Source organism: Cebidichthys violaceus, unplaced genomic scaffold, assembly GCF_023349555.1.
Source record: "Cebidichthys violaceus isolate CVI_PGR_0920_01 unplaced genomic scaffold, fCebVio1.0.p SCAF_24, whole genome shotgun sequence".
Lineage (NCBI taxonomy): Eukaryota > Metazoa > Chordata > Actinopteri > Perciformes > Stichaeidae > Cebidichthys > Cebidichthys violaceus.
The window spans coordinates 6,200,520-6,221,046 of NW_027176417.1; the positions used below are offsets into that span (position 1 = coordinate 6,200,520).

Consider the following 20,527-nt stretch of genomic DNA (forward strand, 5'->3'; position numbering starts at 1 on the left):
TATGAAGCTAGAGCCACGAGACGCTTAGTTTAGCTTAGCTTAGCATGAGCTAAAGACTGGAAGCAAACGGAAATCATTAGCTTGGCTCTGGCTGAAGGTAACACCTACGAGAGCCTCTAAATCTCACCGATCTACATCTTTATTTTTTGTTACCCGGTATTTTTGTTTTTGTTATTACTTCATGCAGTCAGTTATCTCAAGTGGCTCCTCCCCTCCACAGTAGAAAGGACACAATTTGAAGCAAATGACCAAAATGGTTTGTACATTTCAACAATAACCCATTTACCGGAGCTCGATGTTGGTTGCATATATACAAAATATTCCTAAAATTTGAGACCGATTATGTGTGAGGCAAGAGCTGGAGCTTGATTCTCGGGTGTTTTGATTGAATCTCTCTATTGAGGGTGGGCGCCGGGCTAATTGCAGCAGACAAACCTCCCCTGCAGCCGCGAAGCCTCTGTTTGGTCTCTGCAGGAGCTCATTTATCTCAGCTGAGTGCATGCAGCTGCCGGTTGTCTGGGGGTGGGTGGCGAGCACGCTCGTGTCCGAGCGTGCTCGCCGGATACCGCCTCTCCAAAAAAGCATCCCAATTAGGGCATTTATCCCATTAGGACACGGTGTTTCTGCCACGCTAGCTTTCAGCTGGCTGCCAATCTGCTCCTGACGAGGACCACGCAAGTCAAGGCTTCTCAAGACCAGCAGTTGTGCTGCGGCGCCGCATCCATGCGAGGCCACGCTGCAGCGAGCGCTGGTTGAGTACCTCTAATTGAGGCCTGTCAGTCCAACGCTCACGCCGCAGCACCTGGAAATAGTCCAGAGTGGGCGACAGGTTACAAGAGGGCTTACCGAGGCCCAACGTCTTCATCTTGAATAACAGGCTCTCGACTGTTTTATGCTTTTGTGTTGTTGTCGTCGTCGTTTTTTTGACGAACTCTTAGCCGAAGACCGTCTCAGAGGTAGACTTCTAATTAATTTGTTGAACAGAATGACGAACCCCGCAGGGAGCGCCACGACGTGCCAATATGAGACGTTCTCCGGTGTAGGTGATCGAGAACAGGTACCTCATCGCTTTACCTTTTGAAAATGTATTCATGCGGCATTTAAGCACAACAATGCCCACGACACCACAGGCAGCTACCTTGCACCCTAGAGGCCGTGGTGATGAAGGTTATAACATATCAATGAGTCCCGAGGCGTATCGGTGGCATTTTGGAAGATGGCGAAAAACACGACCACAGGCCTTGAGCGGAACCGGTTTTAAGTACCCCGTGGAGTCTCTCTCTCTCTCTCTCTCTCTCTCTCTCCTCTCTCTCTCTCTCTCTCTCTCATCGCTTCACACAGAAGTCGTGTTTTAAAGAGTAAAAGGTATTTATTAGAGTTGTGCTTCACATGTGAAGAAATAAAAGCATAAAAGGCACAGATGACAAGAAGAGAGCGACATGTTCAAGACAATAATCCCCCTTTTTCTTTTGCCTCCAACAATTTTACACACACGGTTCCATTGACTCATAAAAAGGGACTAAAAGTCAGGATCTCTAGGCCCCATATTTTAAATGCGACACTAAATTGAAAGTGAATTTATATCAGTCCATTGTGAATTATTTAGTTTTATGATTTCATATCTAAAGGCAGAACAGTGAGGATGAAAGCAGCTTCCTTTTTTTAAACTAACTTTAAGCTCCAACAAATTCAACATAGTTTTCAAAATGAAACCCAAACCTGGATTTGTTAAAGTGGAAAACCTCGTTCCATAAAATGTGTTAATAACGGCTCGGCTAAAAGTTTATCTGAAAAAAGATTAATCAGCAGTATTTCTAAAATTCACAATTTAATTCCAATTTAAAAACAAGCCGCCTTAAATCACTCACTTAAGAAGACTAAAATTAAAACTCAACGTTTGCATGAACCCCCTGAGCATCCCTGTACAGTGTTGTTTTAAAACAGTGATTATTTATTTTTGACCTGCTTGAAGTAAATTAATTAAAACACTAGCTATACAAGGATTTATCTCCTCAAATCCTCTGTGTGTCACCAGAAGACTCTTCAAACTAAGTAGTCTGTGTCATCCATCAGGTGCCCTGCTTTGATTGAATCCGTCACCCATGACTCCCTTACAATCTTAAATTTCTCCCTAAAGCGGCGCCTCAGAGTCCTTAAACCCGGAAGTCTGGTCTCCTCTGAGACGATGACATGAGAGACTCCTTCCTCTAACCTCTGCACCACTGTACCTCCATGGTAGCGAACCTCCAGAGCCCTGATGTCCAAACAGGTGGCAGCTATGGCGGTTTCGGGGTCTCCTATGTCGGCGCAGCAGTCCATGTAAACCTGGAAGGGTCTGAACATGCTGGTGGGAAGGTCCTCCCATCCGTACCGCTGCTCCGCCTGGCCGGCGTTCACCGCCGCGGACTCCTCCGCGCCGCTCATCCGCCCGAACACCTCCCTCAGCTGCTGCTCGTCCGTGTCTGCAAAGTAGCTGTCGCCGTAGCCGTCGTACTCCTTGGCGAAGTGCTCCCTGGTGGAGGGCGACATGTGGATCATGTGGCGCGGTTGCCACGGGACCACTTCCTTCCGGCGCAGGCAGTCCAGCAGCCAGGAGGCCCACACCACGTCGTGCTGGTCGGACGAGACCAGGTTCTTCACGCGCACGTTCTCCACCCCGGCAATCACGCAGTAGGTGTCCCGTCCCGGGTTTTGAACCACGATCCCTCCACACCTAATGAGACGAAGACACCAGTAATCATTTCATTATTTAGGATTCACACATTTAGCATTTATTTTGACACAAAAGGCCTTTTTTTTTTCATTACCTGGCCACGCCCTTCTCCAGCTCAGCCTTGGGGCGATCCTCTGTGCCATTCAGGATGCAGAACTCCACATCCTCAAACATATCCGTCTCCTTGGTGACCCCGGAGAGGTCCTGGGGCTTGAAGTGGTCGATGATCCCGACCACCTTCTTGGGTTTGGCCGGCAGCTTGCGCTTCTTCTTTTGCGGTTCGTCGCCGTCGATGCAGAGGTGCCGCGAGGCGAGTTTCCCGGACGCCTTGCCGCGGAACTGATCCAGCTCTGCCAGGGTCATGCACTGGTGCCACTCCTTGTCGTCGCGGATCTTCTCGATCCTGGGGAAGCGCAGGGTGCAGTTGGTTTTATACATGTCGCTGCTGACTATTTCGGCCGCCCGGACCTGGAGGATGACCGAGTTGCAGGGCTCGATGTAGACCTCTGGTTTCTCCGTTCCGCACAGGATGGATGCTGGCGGGTCATTCTTCCGGTAGACGTTCCAGTGCTTGGCCAGCTTTAGACCGAGGTCGTACAACTCCTTCATGGTGTAGCCGGAGCCGATGCGGCAGAGAGTGTGGAAAACCGACGGTTTCTCGCCGGGCTTTGGAGCCTCCGCGACGGCGCATAAGAAATGGGACATCATACCGCCCCGTCTCCCTTTCCCCCAGTACCCACCGACAATCAGCAGGTCAAGCTCATCCATCAAGCCGTCCACATACTCTGGCTTTATCTTCAGCCATCCCTCCCCCCGCTTGTCAGGTTTGTAGATGGACATGGGATCCTTCACCATGATCCCCTCCTCTCTGCCGTCAATGGCGTCATTCAGGGCGTTCACCACCTCCTGCATGGTCCTGGCGTCGGCCTTTGGCACCAGGTGCAGCCGTCCCTTGACTGGCGCGAAAACCGTCTGAAGGGTCTCGGTGCGCTTCTTCAGGGTTTCCCTGCTGAGCTTCTGGTCATTGACCAGCAACACGTCAAACACGCAGAAGCACGTCTGCAGCTCGGAGTCGTCCATGAGCTTCTTGATGTCGAACTTACTCCCTTTCTGCATGAAGGTATCCGTGGTCGGGTTGTACGCCATCATCTCGCCGTCGAGGATGCAGTTCACGACGTGGCCTTTAAAAACGTTGTGGATGTAAGGCGTCAGGGAGCCCTGCAGCGGGGACCCTCCGAACTGCTGGGTGTACTCAAAAGCGTTTCTGCTGAAGTACTTGTACACGTCGCCGTCTTTGTGCAGCTGTATGCGCTCCCCATCCAGCTTGGTCTGAATGTAAAAAGGGCCGTTTCCCATCTGTTTCTCCACGTTGCGGATGTTCGCCACGCCCGCCAGCATCGGCTTGAAAGCGGAGAAGAGGCCGATGGAGACTTCGCTTAAGGACACGGAGGGGCTGTGGAGCTGCCGGCACACCTTGTTCAAGTCCGTGTTGACGTTGTAGAGGTCGGTCGCATCCGGGTGGAAGACACCGAGGACGGTTTCTTTGCTGATCCCGAGCTTCATGTCCTTCAGGATCATCCTGATGAGCCACTTCTGCTCGAGGGCCGAGCTCTGGGTGATGAGGTGCAGCAGGCTCTTCTTCACGAGATCCTTCTGCTTGCCCGCGTTGTTGATGGCCACCGAGTCCAGAAAGTCATTGACTTCTTTGATGCTGAGGGTTCCTTGGCTGGCGCACCGTTTCTTCAGCACAAAGTACGCCATGCCTGCAAAGTCTCCGGCTTCTCCTTGGGATGTAGTCGGAGCGCGGTAGTTCAACAGTTTATTGGCTTCCGGGCCATTCTTTGGGAGGCCCAGCACGTCGATGTAGAGTTTCGCTAGCATGCTCTCTTTTATGCCGTACGCCATTCGCTCTCGTTCGAAGGAGGGGACTATGAGGCGCATGGCTGAGTAGAAAGAGTCGGTTGTATCTGGGTTGTCTTTGTGGAGGGCAGAGTGAAACTTCCTCCATGACTCAACGAAATCCCCAAGGATCTTGGATTTCTCTGGGCGGAGTTTAGACTTCTGGATTTTCTCTAAAGTGTTACAAAGGTGAAGGAAAGGGACCTGAGCAGCAACAAAGGGCTGACCTGCAGCATCGCTGCTGGAAGTTCCCTCCATGGTGAAATCTGAAACACATTTTAAAACATGAAGTGGTTGATACATTATAATTCTTGCTATTCCACTCACTGCTTAATTGCAGATTATTGGTCCACAGAGATCAAACTTCAACAGGTTCGGACATGTCTCGAGACAAGAGCTCTTTAAACAAACAGGAAACAGAACAAAACTAAAACACAGACGTTTACCTAAAGATGGTGGAAAGTATTAAATCCAACACTACGTTCAAACGTTCAGTTTCATGTGAAGTGTAGCATCTCGCACTGGTTATTAGCTCATAATAAACGTTTAAATGTATTTACATTAATAATTATTGCCGTTCAGCGCAAAGCTACCGTCCAATCCGGTTTGATTTTTTTCAAAATAAAAGCACATGTTGTCATATGCCTGTGTTGTACCGGCGTGTCTGTCCAGAAAAGTTACGAGTAATTTAGTGTTTTAAGGGCAGCTGAATGTGATGTTCCGTTCACACACACACACAACAAAACGTGAAGGAATTAAGAGTGGCACGTTCGTCGCGCTCTAATTTTGAAAACAGACCGTCGAAGCGGGAGGTGTTATTGTCCAGCTTCATTTTAGAAACAGTAACGATACGTGCTGACTAAATAAAGACATGTATCCGATTTTAATGTTACCTTTCTTGCTTTTTGTATCCTCCAAAGAAGAGGTAGCGAACGGCAGGCTTCTCCCCACGAGCTACATGTTGGACTACTTCCTCGTACTCAAAGCAGGGACCTACCAGGAATACCTTCCCCCGGAAACAAAAGCGGAACCTTTGTCGTGTGAATTCCCTGCAGAGCGCAACATTGTTGCTCCTCCCTTTCGCCAGCAGAGGGCGACACCGAGATGCTCCAGTGAGGGAGGGTTGTTTACCATCATGGGTCTGGTCTGGAGCCAGTGAGCCAGTAGTAAGCTGGTAGTAAAAGATAGGAATGCGCACTTGTTGACCGCAAGAAGGCGTTTCCCTTTCGCTACAATGATTATGTGGACGTTTTTGGATCAGAGTCCTCTGGTTGCAGGTGGCACGATTAACACTTAAGACCTCCCTGGTTGGGCATTAATGCAGCAGCCTCACCTTCAGTGAAGATAGTGATGATAAACCAGATGGGTCTGGGATCATTTTGTACTAGACAAATACTGTATGATAAGAATAACTATATTCCTTTTGCTTATTTGAGGGAGTACATAGTCCTGCTTTTGGGTCTTGGTCCAATAAAAACTCATTATTAGGCTGACCAGCTGTTTATGTGGACAAAATATGAGTAGGATCTACAAATACTGACATAACAGCTGTTCAGTTGACATGTCATGGATCCGGTCATTTCAGACGCCTGTTTGTGTTTGGATAGCAGCTTCGTAAACTTGTAAACTTGTTTTGACTCTCGCAGCGTTATGTAGACAGCTGGCGTTACGTCAAGTTACATGCCGTTACTTGAAAAGAAAAAGCAGCGATGTGTTGTTCCCCGACGTAGATTCCACAAATATCGATACTCGTTTGTTTTTCATAAAAGTTATACAGTTTCGGCAGCAAACCAGCGATGCTCTCCTCCAGGCCATGAGGTGTGGGGCTCAATCAATGACCCTAACCTTTGTGCGGGCGCGTGCCCAAATTTTAAAAACAAGATCACAAAAGGTATGAATGACCAACAGAAAAGCATCTATAAAAGGTGAAACTAGCATCACAATACCAGTAAGGGTATTCATCTTTATACTATCGCATGTGTAAAATGTGTCTTACCTGTAGTGCTGTAAGTTGCAGAGACATCTCTACGGACGACATCTCTGTACATTTGCCAACTCACACCAACACAACCTAGATTGATTTTGGGGGGGTGAACTGTCCCTGTAAGACGCCCTATTTAGCATTTAGAAGCAGCATATAAACACGTGATAAATGGTTTATAACAGACTATTATGTGGTTATTTTGAGGCATTTGAAAATGGCAAATTGAATATTGTTTTTTTCCTAATTTAAATATACACATAGGATCGTTCTGCCACAGCGATGCCCTCGTGAGACGATAAAACCTGCTTCGTGTTGATCTGAAAAACAAAGTGAAAGTCCTCACTTCTGACAGCAACCCAAATTTGGTCTTGCTCATTGCTTCCTGCTGCCGACAGAGGGCGAACCGCGCCTGTGGCGGAGCGAGCAGCGCGTGCTCTGATCGTCAGAGCCGGAGGTTGTTTACCTGTCCGCTGCTGCTGCAGTGGAGGATCCTGGGATATGTGCGTGTGCCTGTGGGGAAGGGAGGGGGCCCGTTTGGAGCTACTATGTGCTCCAGCAGTGAACCCGCTGTGTTTTCACTTCACACACACACACACACACACACACACACACACACACACACACAATGCGGTGCAGCCGCCAGTATGGGGGGCTTACTGCTGTGTTAGTGCAGCACGTGCATGCACTTGTCTGGGATTGGGTGATGCCGTGCAGCATGAAGACCCCCCCCCCCCCCCCCACACACACACACACACACACACACACACACACACACACACACACACCACACTGCAGTAACCCTCCTGCCATGCTGTCGTGCAGTGGGGTTACATAAGCCCTGCTGGATGTGCTGCTGCACTGCAACTAGCAGCGACCCACAAGACAGTAAACAACTGACGTCACTGCTTCCGTGGCATGCATCAGCTCGTGCTGGGACTGAGGAGGAGGAGGAGGAGGAGGAGGAGGAGGAAGGGTGGGGGGGGTGTTTGTAGTGAGATTTTGGCAGGGAGGCACAGAGGGACAGAGAGAGAATTGGCCCAATGATTAAGCGGTGCGTCAGCCTCCTCATTCAGATGGACTTGTTGGTGATGTGTTGCCTCCGTAAACACTTCCTGTCCCCTGCTGCTCGCTGACAGATTGGGGGGGATGATGTTTGCCAAAAGGCTTCCCGTTGATTATTACTCACGCTTGGTTGTGCGACGTTTTTCATGAAAGGACGCGGTGAATCCCGCTACGAGAGATGGAAACGGGTAGAAACGGATGAGTCGAGAAGGACTTTTGAAGAAGATCGGCTGACAGACAGCTGTTTGATGTGTTCCTTTGCACCTGCAGCTGGATTCTCACAAGCTCATCGGGGTCACGCGAGAAAACGGCGGATCACGCGAAAGTCCATCTTGTCCGGCCTCAAGTGATGCTTTTGCGACCAGACCAATCGGCGGCCCGTGAGGAGCTACTGGCAGCTAGGGGCGTGGCTTAGGTGTGTGTGACACCACACAGAGAAGCGTTATTAGCAACTTTTTCTCGATGGAAAAGATGTTTTCTCTCCGTCTGGCTTCGGCAAGAGTTTGATTGACAGATGGTTCGTCCGATCGACTGCCAAGTATTTTTGATTTAAAAGTGCCCGCCCTTTTCCGGCCTCTCCGATGGTTCTGTGTGACAAACCATCTGGCGGGTCAGGTTAGCTTTGAAGGGGGCCATTTTGAAGTAAAGATAAACATAACCCCGATGACGTCATTGTGATGTCATCGGGGTCATGGGCTTGTGAAAAAACTCGATGCTTGTCGCGTAAAAGATGCTTGGCCAGGCAGAGAAGGTGTGATGAACGCTATTGGGTTGCATTATGGGAAATGTAGGATCCAGGGTTTTTTTGCGGGGGGGGCTATAGGGGCTAAATATAGTCTAAGTAGAAATGGGGAAGAGAGAGATGGGTACGACATGCAACGAAGGTCCCAAGGATGGAATCAAACCCGAGACGCTGTGGTGATCCGACGGGTCGGGAGTCTGTAGCCGTAACTGTACAAAAGAGTGATTTAAGAGGCTTTGGACTATTTACATGCTATTATTGTTAGCATGTTCATTATTAACATAGTTTATTTTTTAAATATCACATCTATCGTCACCCCTACACTGCACTGGTGCTGGGTACTATAAGTCCACAGTATTGCTTGCCTCGTGATTTAGGTTTTTCTTTTTCTTTCTATTCTCTTCTTATTCTTATAATCCTACTCTACTTCTTATTATTCATTATTCGCTCTACTTGACTGTACTTACTTCAACTGAATTCCCCCTTCTGTGGATCAATACATTCTGTTATCTCTACTAAAGTCAGTGTAGAACACAGCAAAAACGAGGTATGGCATGTACATTTGGTATCAGTATGTATAGAACACCAGCTGCAGATGGGGGCCTGGAGGCTAAAGCTGACATGCATTAGCAACAATCACAAATACAGGCCACGTATGAGAGAACAGCATGTACTCTACGGGGAATAATGTGTGTTCCCAGCAGCTGTTTTATATACAGAGGGAGTATAAAAGTACACCTCCTCACACTTGCCAAAGCCACTTCTGATGCGCCGCCGCCGCCTCGAGGCACGATTGAACTCCTCGTCACATAATCTCCCGCAAATGTCAGGGGAGGTGAGGACAGGGAGATCCCGCTCAACTGCGGAACACAAAATACTGTGCTGGGCCTCTTCTTTTTTTTCCGCTCGACTGGCAGGGCGAGCCAGACTGCACCCAGTGACCCCCCCCGGCTCTAAACTGACTGGATCAGCTTCACACATCGCTGCCATTCCACACTGCGATCTGCGCTCCTTATACCTGTTTAATCCGTCTGCCCCAGTCTGTTATGAAATTGAATTTTCCGATTACGTCGGTCTCCGCCTGGTTACATCATTTGGCACAAGAGCAGAAAGGGGGGGGGGGTCGAGAGGTCGCCGTAGCCTTTCGGTGACCTGGATCGGGCCTTGGTTTTGGGTTAAAGCGGGAGAGAACAGCCCTCGCAGCAGTAAAGCAAAGCAGATGGAGTCACAAAGAAGGCCGGGGTTAGATCATGGGCATCTAATTAAAAAAATGAGGTTGCTGTTAAGTGTTGTTCTTGTTGTTTCAATGCAACATCGAAATTGTGAGTCCAGAAAGCTTATTTTATTACGTCCATTCAAAGGGAAATACTCCACATGTTCAGATATCACTACGCCTGGGTGATATCTGATTTGCAAAGGGCCCAGGTGTCATTGGGGCTAATTAAACCGTGAAAAAACCATGACCACTGTGGTTGAGTCCATTATCAACATAGTGGATTTGTAGTTGAAGGGAGGTGTCGGCTTAATCGCAATACGTCCTCAACCACGCTTCTTTCCACTGACACCTAAGCCTTTCTAGGTTGGCAGTTGCCCATTTTGCTTGCGCTAAATCTAAGCGCTGCCTCCGACACCGCCAACCACGCCATCGGTGATTTACTACTTTAAACCCATGGACTGATCAGTGTTTGATTGGTTCTCCTCTGACATGTCAAAAAATGGAATTTGTAGCATCCAGTGGGAGCTGTATTTCTCTTTGTGCTCTGGGAGCTCCGCTCTCATAACTCTTATATTTTCCTTCTATATGCTTCTCTTGGGCCTCATGGATGAAACAATGAACTTTACTTTTGTAATAAACTTAGTTATCTTTCATCCTAAATGTGATAATTGCATTTTTTTTAAAAAAGCACTGCTGCAGTCCTGTCACTTTTGATTGTGCAAGATTGCGAAAGTGTTTCGTCGATTAATCAATTAATTGATGCACGGAACATGAATAGCCAACTAATTTTGTTTTTGTTTCAATCATCTATGATAATAAAATGCATATCTTTGGGTTTTAAAACAATTGTCAACTCATTGTCATGTACAAACCAGCCTGACCTGTCTTCTTAGTAAACACTGAGTACTACCGTGGCTGCTGTACAAATGGGATTTCCGCATCTTAAACATTTGTGCGACTGGTTTTAGCAGGAATGCAAACGCACCTGTTCCTTTTGTCCTTTGATTCAAAGAAGATGTAATTAGTATTGATGAATTGGAATAAACACATTCAATTATTTAAGATATTTCCCTGTGTCTCTTAGGTTTTAAGGACTATTAATTCGCATTTTTAACCGTATGGATTACAGGTGTATCCGGCCAACGAGACGACTCCCATCAGAAATCCAAGCTCACGCAGGGCGCCAGCAGCCCCGGAGGACCCAACCAGACAGCACCCTCTGATGCGTCTTATGCAACTTTGTGCTATCACCAGCCCCGCTCCGAGATACTGCTCAAAAAACAACTCATTGCGTAACATTCAAAATTAATGACACGGCAATGTTCTGAGGGAGTGGGACATCTTGTTGGACACGGGGGGGGGTTCAAACTTTGAATCGGACCGGGGGAATGGTGCCAAGACAGTAAGCCGTGAAGTTTGATCTTAAATACTGTTGAATGGGACGTGAGCTTTGAACCGCCGTGCTCCGTGCGGTTACACTCCTACCAGGTCTTTCACTTTGATTAATCCATTTACTGCCTTGAGGCTCTGAGACAACGTTTTGGCTGCCTGGGAGCGGCTTTCTGTCACTTTGTTTTGATGAGAGTGGAGAGATTTGTGCGCTGCTTTTGCATTTCTGAGCGTGTTTTTTTTTTTTTACAGAAGCGCCCTGAACCCCTCGAGTTAAAAACAAAAATCTGAGCAGAAAAGCACCCAACGCCATGAGCATTTTTTTTTCTTTAGCATGGTTCTGAACAGGCAAATTAGCAAGGTACTTGAGATTTTGGGTAAATTGTTTTAATCCATCTAAAATGTACTATTCACTCTGTTAGGTAGCGTACCGTTCATGGTTTGTGTCAAGCTAACGTTAGCACTAACTAACAAACGGTTGTTTTGTAAATGTTTACAATGTTTACTGAGGTAATAAATCAGGTGAGAAGTAGAGTCATTTCCTCATAGACTTCTATACAATCAGACTTCTTTTTGCAACCGGAGGAGTCGCCCCCTGCTGGCCATTAGAAAGAATGCAACATGGTGGGATTGATTTGCTTAACCTGCCTACAGGGACCATTAATAAATCGCCCTACCTCTCATGTTGTTTGTTTCTCTGTGTGTTGTTGGCATACTTTTGTTTTCTTTGAGCATCTGGTTACGGCCTTCACGGACCCATGCAGCATACATTAAGCTGCTTCTAAGTGATGCTGATATAACGGTGCTACTTTCTAATATGTCACTTTATCAAAGGCTTATGAGTTAACAAATAATTCATGGCTAATAAATCATTCAACAATGCCATGTAAATCAAGTAGAAGCCATTACCGAGCCACTTTTGGGTTGCCAGGTTGGTTGTGTCTCCTCCTCATTAATTACTGGGTTACGTAACGACGTAACTAAAAGAAAATGTTCACTTCTGCAGTTACAAACTGTAAATAAAGGGTCACGTGTTTCACCAAGTTATTAATAAATTCAGCTATTGGTAACAACCTACAAAACAAACAAGGAAACCATTAAAAAACATAATACAAATGGCTGACTCTCCTGTGTATCAGAAAACAGGTTGCTCATTGGACCACGCTAAAGTTAGCAATTAGCCGTCTGAAACCCTGCTCACCTCAGCACCGCCTCGGTCTTCCTCCTCAGTGGAACAAAAACAAGTATCAAGTCCATGTTTTGTTGGAAAAAAGAGAACTTCTACTCATGCAGGCGAGTTATGTTTTAGTTGTGTAAGCAAGAGGCGCTACACAAAATGAAAGGCCATGCTCTGTTTACAGCACACTTGCCATTAAGACTACAACAATCTCATGTTTATTGTGTTTGTCGGACGCCAAGTATTCTGCACCTGGTGTTGACTTCAGGGGGTTTTCGGATCTTTGTTCTTGGCTTCATTTTGCGTGTCTGCAGAGCATACGCAGGCCTTCTGCACAGGGATGGATTCGGTGTTTTTTTTTGGGGGGGGGGGTGCAGCATCTTTGCGTGCCGCCGCGCTCCGTTAAGCCCCTCCCCCCCCTCTCTCTGAGAGCTCTTCCCCGACCCTGTCCTGTTTCTGTAAGCTTTAGCCTCGTGGCTGGCATGTTTGACTGATGATTTACTTGGCTGCCGCGCACGCAAACATGCCCCCCTGTGTGAACTGGGTTTCGGAGGGTGTTGTTGGGCCGCTGAATGAGATTCCTATACACACCAACTGTTCCCCAGTACTGCGATCGGGCCTGCTTTCAAACCCCTGCAGACAGCTGCTGTTGAAAAGCTCATATGGGGCATATAGGAGGCAGTTGCCCTGTGGCACCATGCGTACAAATATCAGGTAATTATCTTACTCAAATAAAAGGTTGTGTAGCATACTGTGGAGTTTGTTCACCTGGAACACAAAGCAAAGTGGCTGTGACGCGTCCTTTATTGCGTTTAATGCCGGTTGTGTACATGTTTCCATCACACTTCCAATACACAATATGTTTGTGTGGAAAAAAACGGGGGCCTGTTGACACCCGATGGTGCGAGCAGCAGACTTTCTGCGGGGTGTTTCCGAGCAAGTCTGACGACACGCACCAGCAGAGAATGAGCAGGGTGGGCGTGAGGGGGGGAGGGGGGGGGGGGGGGGGGGCAGCGGCGCATCATTCGAATTGGGATGGGTTCCACGAATGGAAACCTCCGGAAAGAAATATTGACCCCGTCCGGTGCGTCAATAACACAAAAACGTCAGCGGTGTGTTTTCAGCAAACATGAGGGGAAATTTTCCATTAACACATTCAGACTGGTTATTAACAACGCCTGAGGTGTTTGTGTGTGTGTGTGCGTGTGTGTGTGTGTGTGTGTGTGTGTGTGTGTGCGTGCGTACATGCGTGCGTGCGTGTGTGTGTGTGTGTGTGTTCAGCATGCGTAAGCTGAGTGGGCCTTTATCTTTGCTGTGCGACCGCAGAAGCCCAGTTATTCGTCATAAAAGTCCACGCGTCAGGACACATAGAGCTCAGACGCGGTGTGTGACCTTAACACTTGTGTGTGTGCGTGTGTGTGTGTGTGTGTGTGTGTGTTGAGGCGGTGTGTACACAGGGTTGTGTTTTTTGTTTGAGCACAGTTTTGATATACCCTGTGCGACACGAGAAAGGCCGTATCATTAAGCTGTTTGTTGAGTCAGTGTGTACTTCCGTGTGTGTGTGTGTGTGTGTGTGTGTGTGTTTTGCCCTGTGACCCAGGTAACAGTGGGAACATGTACTCTCTGATAGATTAAGCCTTACATAACTCCACATTCCACTCTGCAGGTAAACAAGCACCAGGACTAAGGTCAAAAAGCGGCGAAGCACCGGCTCGTCTACGGAGCCAGACTCCGGTGGATCAGATCTGAGCCACAGTGACCCACATCAGGGACACAAACTCAAGCTGCCATTAAATTCTGCGTGGCTTAGAAATCACCTGAAACTAAGAGTCGTTGTGTTTTCATTAGCTTAGAATGAGCCGTTCATGCCCATGGTTCTACAGCGCTGTCCAGGCTGCTGTTTGTTTTTTTACCATACCTGAAGCCCACCGTAGTTCTCCGACACACTCGGAAAGGGAGCAGTGAGGGGAGGAGTATTCGTTTGGTTGCAATCTGCAACCTTACCACTAGATGCCGCTAAATCCTACACACTGCTCCTTTAAACATTTTGGGAAGTACAAATGCTTTTTTGTAGAGTTTGACTAGAAAAATCAATGCCACGCTCATTTCTTTGCTTTAAATATGAAGCATATCCAGGAGACAGTTAGCTTAGCTTCGCACAAAGACTGAAAACAGGGGAAATGTGTGTGTATTTTTGTATGTTTTCATAATATTAGCAGTCCAGTAGTGATAGTTCTAGAATCCTGCTGCAGGGCCGTGTCGAGTAGAGGGTTAAATGCCAGAAGTAGATGGATTTAGATAGTTGTCCTCATTTGGCAGTGTGGTGAGTAGCAAAAGTTTAGAGCAAAGTTCATAAAAGTCTGGGTTTAAAAAAGGAATTTGAACAATGCACATAAATCCCACAGTCTAACAGGAGTGAGCACGAAATCCTTCTCCTCTTCGTTTATTCACAGGCAACACGATCACGCTAACGGAGAGGAGAAACTCAGACAGGAGCTGCTGCTGTAAAAAGAAACATACACACACACACATATACAAATACACAGATGGTCCTCATGCAGACATCCACATACAAGCGTGACTCAAGAGTGTCGGATGCGTACCGACGCAAAGCTGCAGGCTGAGAATAGGCTCAGAGGCGACCATTGTGCTGCTTTCACAGCTCTCCTTTACAGATGCAGGAGCCGCACTAATGCATTTAAAGAGATACGATTAGAGGAATGTATAGGGGACAAAACCAGAGCTGGTCTCTCAACCAAAAGTAATACGTTTAATTTGTTCATCTGGGGGGGTTTTTTGTAAAGGAAATCAAAATACTTGTGGGCAGTTTCTGGGATACTGCTACACTAACAATACAATATCAAATAAAGGAGATGGAATTAGATTTATGATTCGGTGTGCGCTTGAATGTGTGTTTCGCAGCTTTTAGGTCACCGGCAGTATCATCCCAAATCCAGTGAGTCAGATTGGTTGTGCGCTGGAGGGGCCGCCCTCAATGTTAAACTGCCATGCTCCGCATTATAGGCTTAAGCTAATGCCTCATTAGCATCAGTGTCTCACTGACTCCACTCTGAAACACCATCCTCCTCCACTACGGAGAACCTGTTAACATCACTGCCAACCACGCAGAGCCGCAGGAAAGTGGAGCATGTGACGCACAAGAGAAAGGAATACATCACGTCACTGACTATGAAAAAGAAGAAAAAACATACACTGCAGTTAAGTTCAGAAACGTATATGAAGGTCAAGCTCCCTCCAGATTACTCGAGCATCTTAAGGGTGTTTAATTCCCGTCAGGGAAGAAAAACTAAAAGTCCTGTTCCGTGAGAGCGGTGCCTGAGCACAGGTGGCACGAATTACCTCACACCTGAACACTGCAGCGCATGAGGAGTGAGAACGTCACACACACACACACACACACTGTGGGAAATTACCCCAAAATACAGAGAACAAAACTGCGATCACACGTAGCACATAGTGTCTTCAGTAAGTATTTGAGACAAGGCTCCATGCAGCTCTGTGTGTTTCATGTTGTTTGCTCTCAGGCAGTAAAATGTCACACACACACACACACACACACACACACACACACACACACACACACACAGATGTAAACATGGATAAGCTGACAGGCTTCATGCGCATGACTGTATTTGTGCATCAAAGTCACCATAACTCCTAATCTCCACCTCGCGTGTTTTTGATCGCGACGGAGAATGCAGTGCTTAAATGTCATGCAGAAGCCCTGTGTTTTCCAGTGGCGCGTGTGGATCAGAGGTCAGAGGGCAAACAGTGTGCGTGTGTGTGTGTGTGTGTGTGTGTGTGTGTGTGTGTGTGTGTGTGTGTGTGGGGGGGGGGGGGGGGGGGGGGTTGCATTTTTAGGCCGCTTTTCCAAGAGATTTGCATGATGACAGGAAACAAAGCAAGGAGTCATGATTAATGGTGGATTAACTGATATGAAAACCAATGTGGTCCTCGAGCCTTTTAGCCATTCAAGGATTCAAGGATCATTTGTTATTATTATGCAACACAGGGATGCAGTACGAAATTAATTTAGAATAAAAAAGTATACTCAGATTCTCAATTCTATTTATCTTTCAGGAAGCTGTAGCTGCAAGCCAAGATGTAAAGTAAATAGCTTTAAAGGTTGTGCAAACTCAAGACGCAGTGTAAAGGTGTATCAACAAGCATGTCATTATCAGCCTGAGGCCTGCAGTGACTCATAAGCCAGAGGATCTTATTTTCTAACCTGTATTTCTCACCTCAAAAACAATCATACAAAAATATAACAGTAATAGATCATAGACTTTGGAGACTTTTAGAGCTGAATTTAATGAACTGATATGTTGACACTAATGTGGGGTGTGTTTTAAGGCTTTCAGTTTGGGAAATAGCACATTTCAATATTCACTTTTGTACAAAGTGTATTGGACCAAGTAGAGTTGTGGTTGGAGATTCAAAACGATGCCTCTAGTTTTTGGCACTGTCATCTGGTTAGCTTTTGCTACATTTAAAGCAGCTTTTAGATTTGTGTTAAATGCTGCCCGTCCCCCGCTGCTGTCAGAGCTACCATGGAGCGATTTCAGAGAGAAGCACAGAAGGGTCCACAATGTGCATTGGAATCAGAATCAGAATCAGAATGTGGTTATATTGGGAGGAACTTTGGACAGAGCTCAGCGGTTACCACCTGCTCCAAGTCCAGTGCTAGTTTGATTTATCGTAGAGAAAAGCAAATTGGTATTTTCCAAAATGTTGAACTATTCCATTCACATATAGAACCATACATTTTATGAGCCATTAAGGAAATACAACCACTGGTTTCTTGATCAAAAAAATACGAGTTAGCATGTTAGCCTAGCTTAACCGTGCTAGCTTTTCGCCTCCTAGACCTATTTTATCTCTTGCTTTGATGCTAACTTCCCTCTTTTTGGCTCTGCTCGGAGGTTTAAGTCAACTAATGAGACGAGAAACTAAAATTCAAGAGTGAAAAGGGTTTCCAGTATGATGTGATCGGGTACGGGTCATGTTTTGCTATAAACGGAAGCATGGGAGCATGGGAAAAAAACTCATCCTGCAGACGGTGATCTGTTTAAGCTGACTCCAGAATTAGTAAACTGACATATAATACCGCCTGCTCTCAGCCAACTAGCTATCCTACCAGCTCACCGGGGAATAAATATGAGTCGACTCATCGGCTTTTTTTAAGACAGCGTTCTCCTCAGAGTGTTTCCTTCGCAAAACATGTTGACGAGCCGCGAGAGAGCGTCGGCTGATAAGGCGGCATGCGGACCGGGCAGGCTGGAGTCTTCCACTCCACTGCCGGCGTGGTAAACAGCAGCAGGAGTGTTGGTGAGCAGTGGGCAGGACATGGGCTCCCATGCTGTCCAAATACGTGGAATCTGAATGCCACGGACCAAGAGATTCAGAGCTGCCAAGACTTTCCATTGACACACACACACACACACACACACACATGCATGTACGGGCTCCCTCACAGGCAAAAAATGTATCCGTCAAACCTCTTCATTGAAACCTTTTCACTTCTTTACTAAGAGACAATGACAAATATTTTGAGTATTCTAAGTTGAAAAATTGGTAGATAATGCCACTCAAGTCTCATTGGTCATCATACCAATTTAAACCACCTTGGCAAAGTGAGCAGAGACAAGCTCAGTATTGCAGCGAGAATCCAAAAAGGGCAGATCAAAATAAAAAACGCCCCAGTCTTCAGATACGAAGCCAAGCGTCCAGATTGTTTGCCTTGAGGCAGCTTTCTGGTCTCGGCAAGCATGCAGAAGTGATGGCTGATAAAAGCCAAAAAGGTTCAGAGAGAATGCATGAGGGCCGATTGACCTGTTGACCTCCATGTAACTTAGAGTGCCGTTGTTGCTCCAGGAGAAGGAGGTTAAAGAGAGTGCAGCCTGGTAACCGATCAAGATTTGCCATGGCAATGGAATCTCGCTACATTTTTGTCTTTTTTAGTTTTTTTGTGTTTACCACTGTGATTATTGACCCCACATCTTAACGAAGGCCGTGCTCCATTGTTCATGCCGGATCAAGCTGCACTTGACGAGTGGACCGCAGGACAGAGAGCGGGACTCCGGTGGGACGAGAGGACGTGGACATCATGGTGCTTGGTGAACTACTACGAGCCCCTTAAATGACAAACGTTGCTTATGGCGTATTTCATGCTTGAAGACGCCAGAACGGCAGCATTTTATCAACCAGTGGAAGGCCATGTGATCCCTTGATGTATACAAACGTCTTCGTTTGCGTGACAAAAGCAAATATATTCTCGTGAGTATTTTGATTTAGTGCGGCATTTAAAAAAATATATATATATGTCAGTATGTTATGTTTTCATGTGGGCTCACCAGCGCTGTGTGCCTCTGTCCTCTCTTTTCTGTGGAGAGTCAGCTACTGTAAGTGGGTCACAGCTCCGCCCTGCTGCTACTGCTGCTGCTGCTGCTGTGCGGTGAAGTTCAGTGAGCCCCGGCTGAAAAACCCTCCTTAGGCTGATTCAGGGAGAAATAATGGGGCCAGCGACTCTCAATCCCCTCAAGAGCCACAGCACCGCACGGCGGCAAGCTGGCAGGGAGGGAGGCCAATGGAGCTCAGGGTTGCCAAAGGAGCAGCTATAAGACCCTAATCTACAGCGCATACCACACATGCTGCTCCAATGTACGGCGGGTGCATCGAGTCCACAGGGTACATGCTGTTTAAAGTTCAGTTTCACAAGATTGTTTCCAGTTCAGACTCTCTCTGAAGAACAAGGCGCGAACATGTCAGGGAGGGGGTACGGGGGTTTGATTCTCGGTGCGGCCACTCTTCCTGTTTCAGGATTGCAGATGACCTGTTTATCAATGACAGATTTGAAAGTTGATATATGTTGTTGCTATAAGAAGAAGAAAACAATTTAGTCTAAATTTGGGAATAATTGAGGGCATCCAGGAATAGATCAGATAGACACACACACACACACACACACACACACACACATTTACTTCAAAGCAGCATCCTGTAAACTGTGTTTTGGGAACCTTTAAACCGTTGTTGCGCAGGCTTGAGAAATTCACTTCCCTGACCTTTTTATTTAGCAAGCTGTCCTTTATGTCAAAGAAGCAACAACCAGCGACAACAAAAGCATCATGCAACAAAGACTTCTGGTTTCGTGTCCTTCTCCTGCGGTTTGCCCGTACAGATTTTGTTAAAAAAACGAAAAGGGAAGGGGAAACAAAAAAGGTTTTTTTTTTGTTTTTTGTTCAGACGAACAGTCAGTTCCGAGAAGGGTGAGGAACACTGTGTTCCTCCTGGTGGCTTGGTGGTGGTGGGGTTATGTAAGGCTGGTTTCTGCCTGGCAGCAGAGAAGAGCCCCACTGACACTGTGTCATACTGCTAATTAACACACACCAGCCAGAGGTGTGCCCTCAGTAACTCTCTCTGTGTGTGTGTGTGTGTGTGTGTGTGTGTGTGTGTGTGTGTGTTCATTTTGTGTCTGTACTGGAGATGCTTGATGCCCAGAGAGAATATTAAAGCAACTGCATGATTGCGAGTGTTGGATATGTTTCATAATTTAGAGGGTTCTGTGTTTAAGGGGACAAACTGGCTGATAAAACACACATGTCACAATGTTAGCCGGTTATATTCTCACATTTCCCCTGCCCGTGTACTAACTCACCACGCTTTTGGGTTTCAACCCTGTTTCAACTGAGCCTTCACAAAGACCTACAGTCTAAAGGCGCGCTAGCAGCTCGGTGAGGCTGCGCATTAGCAGTTAGCCTAGCTTAGTAAAGACTGGAATCGGGGGGTAAACAGCTAGCTCGGCTATGTCCAGACCAAATGTCTCCCTACCAGCATGTTTGTGGTTTCAGGTGGAAACATGCTGTACTAATTCTTGATACACAACAAAACTGTTTTTTTTCTGTTTTTGTGCAGCTAGGTGTATTCCCCTTTGTTCCAGCTACTTTAAGCTAGGCTAATCCCCCTCTAGCTTCAGCTCTGTACGTAACGCAAAGACATTGTCGTGGTGTCAGGCTTATCTAACTCTCCGCAACACAAACTATTCTTTTAAATACCACAATTCCATTTGTAATAGAGAGGAAAAGTCTCAAAAACTTGGAAAAAATGTGTGAATTGAACCTTTAAGTCAACCTTGTCGATGGAAAATATTCCTATCATATCATATTTTACAATGAACACGTGGAAAAAGATAACTGCATGGCAAAGAAACACAAGGTCCCTGTGCAACAGCTGCATGTGAGTGTGTGGGAGTTAGAAGCAGGTGAAATATGTTGCTTCACTTCATGCTTCGAACCTGCTGACCTCCAGGCTCTGACTACGTAGGC

The 20,527-nt window shown here is 46.8% G+C and overlaps 1 protein-coding gene across 2 annotated transcripts; it reads right to left on the reverse strand.

The window, feature by feature from the left end:
• Positions 1 to 1,355: 1,355 nt before the first annotated feature.
• Positions 1,356 to 6,816, reverse strand: lig4 (ligase IV, DNA, ATP-dependent). 2 transcript variants are annotated; one of them, XM_068719744.1, is made up of 3 exons: positions 6,609 to 6,816; positions 2,808 to 4,878; positions 1,356 to 2,713 (listed from the first exon to the last, which is right to left on the reverse strand). In XM_068719744.1, exons 1-3 carry the CDS (start codon positions 6,658 to 6,660, stop codon positions 2,044 to 2,046), a joined length of 2,793 nt encoding a protein of 930 aa, XP_068575845.1. In that variant the 5' UTR covers positions 6,661 to 6,816; the 3' UTR covers positions 1,356 to 2,043. The 2 variants fall into 2 exon arrangements, with proteins under 2 accessions (XP_068575845.1, XP_068575846.1); XM_068719745.1 differs by lacking the exon at positions 6,609 to 6,816 and adding an exon at positions 5,506 to 5,592.
• Between the last annotated feature and the right edge of the window lie 13,711 nt (positions 6,817 to 20,527).

Coding starts and splice junctions, on each gene's coding strand:
- lig4 (XM_068719744.1), bottom strand. CDS start 6,660: ATGTACAGAGATGTCGTCCGTAGAGATGTCTCTGCAACTTACAGCACT. Junction 4,879..6,608: donor TGCAACTTACAGCACTACAG/GTAAGACACATT, acceptor AATGTGTTTCAG/ATTTCACCATGGAGGGAACT. Junction 2,714..2,807: donor CTGGAGAAGGGCGTGGCCAG/GTAATGAAAAAA, acceptor TCGTCTCATTAG/GTGTGGAGGGATCGTGGTTC.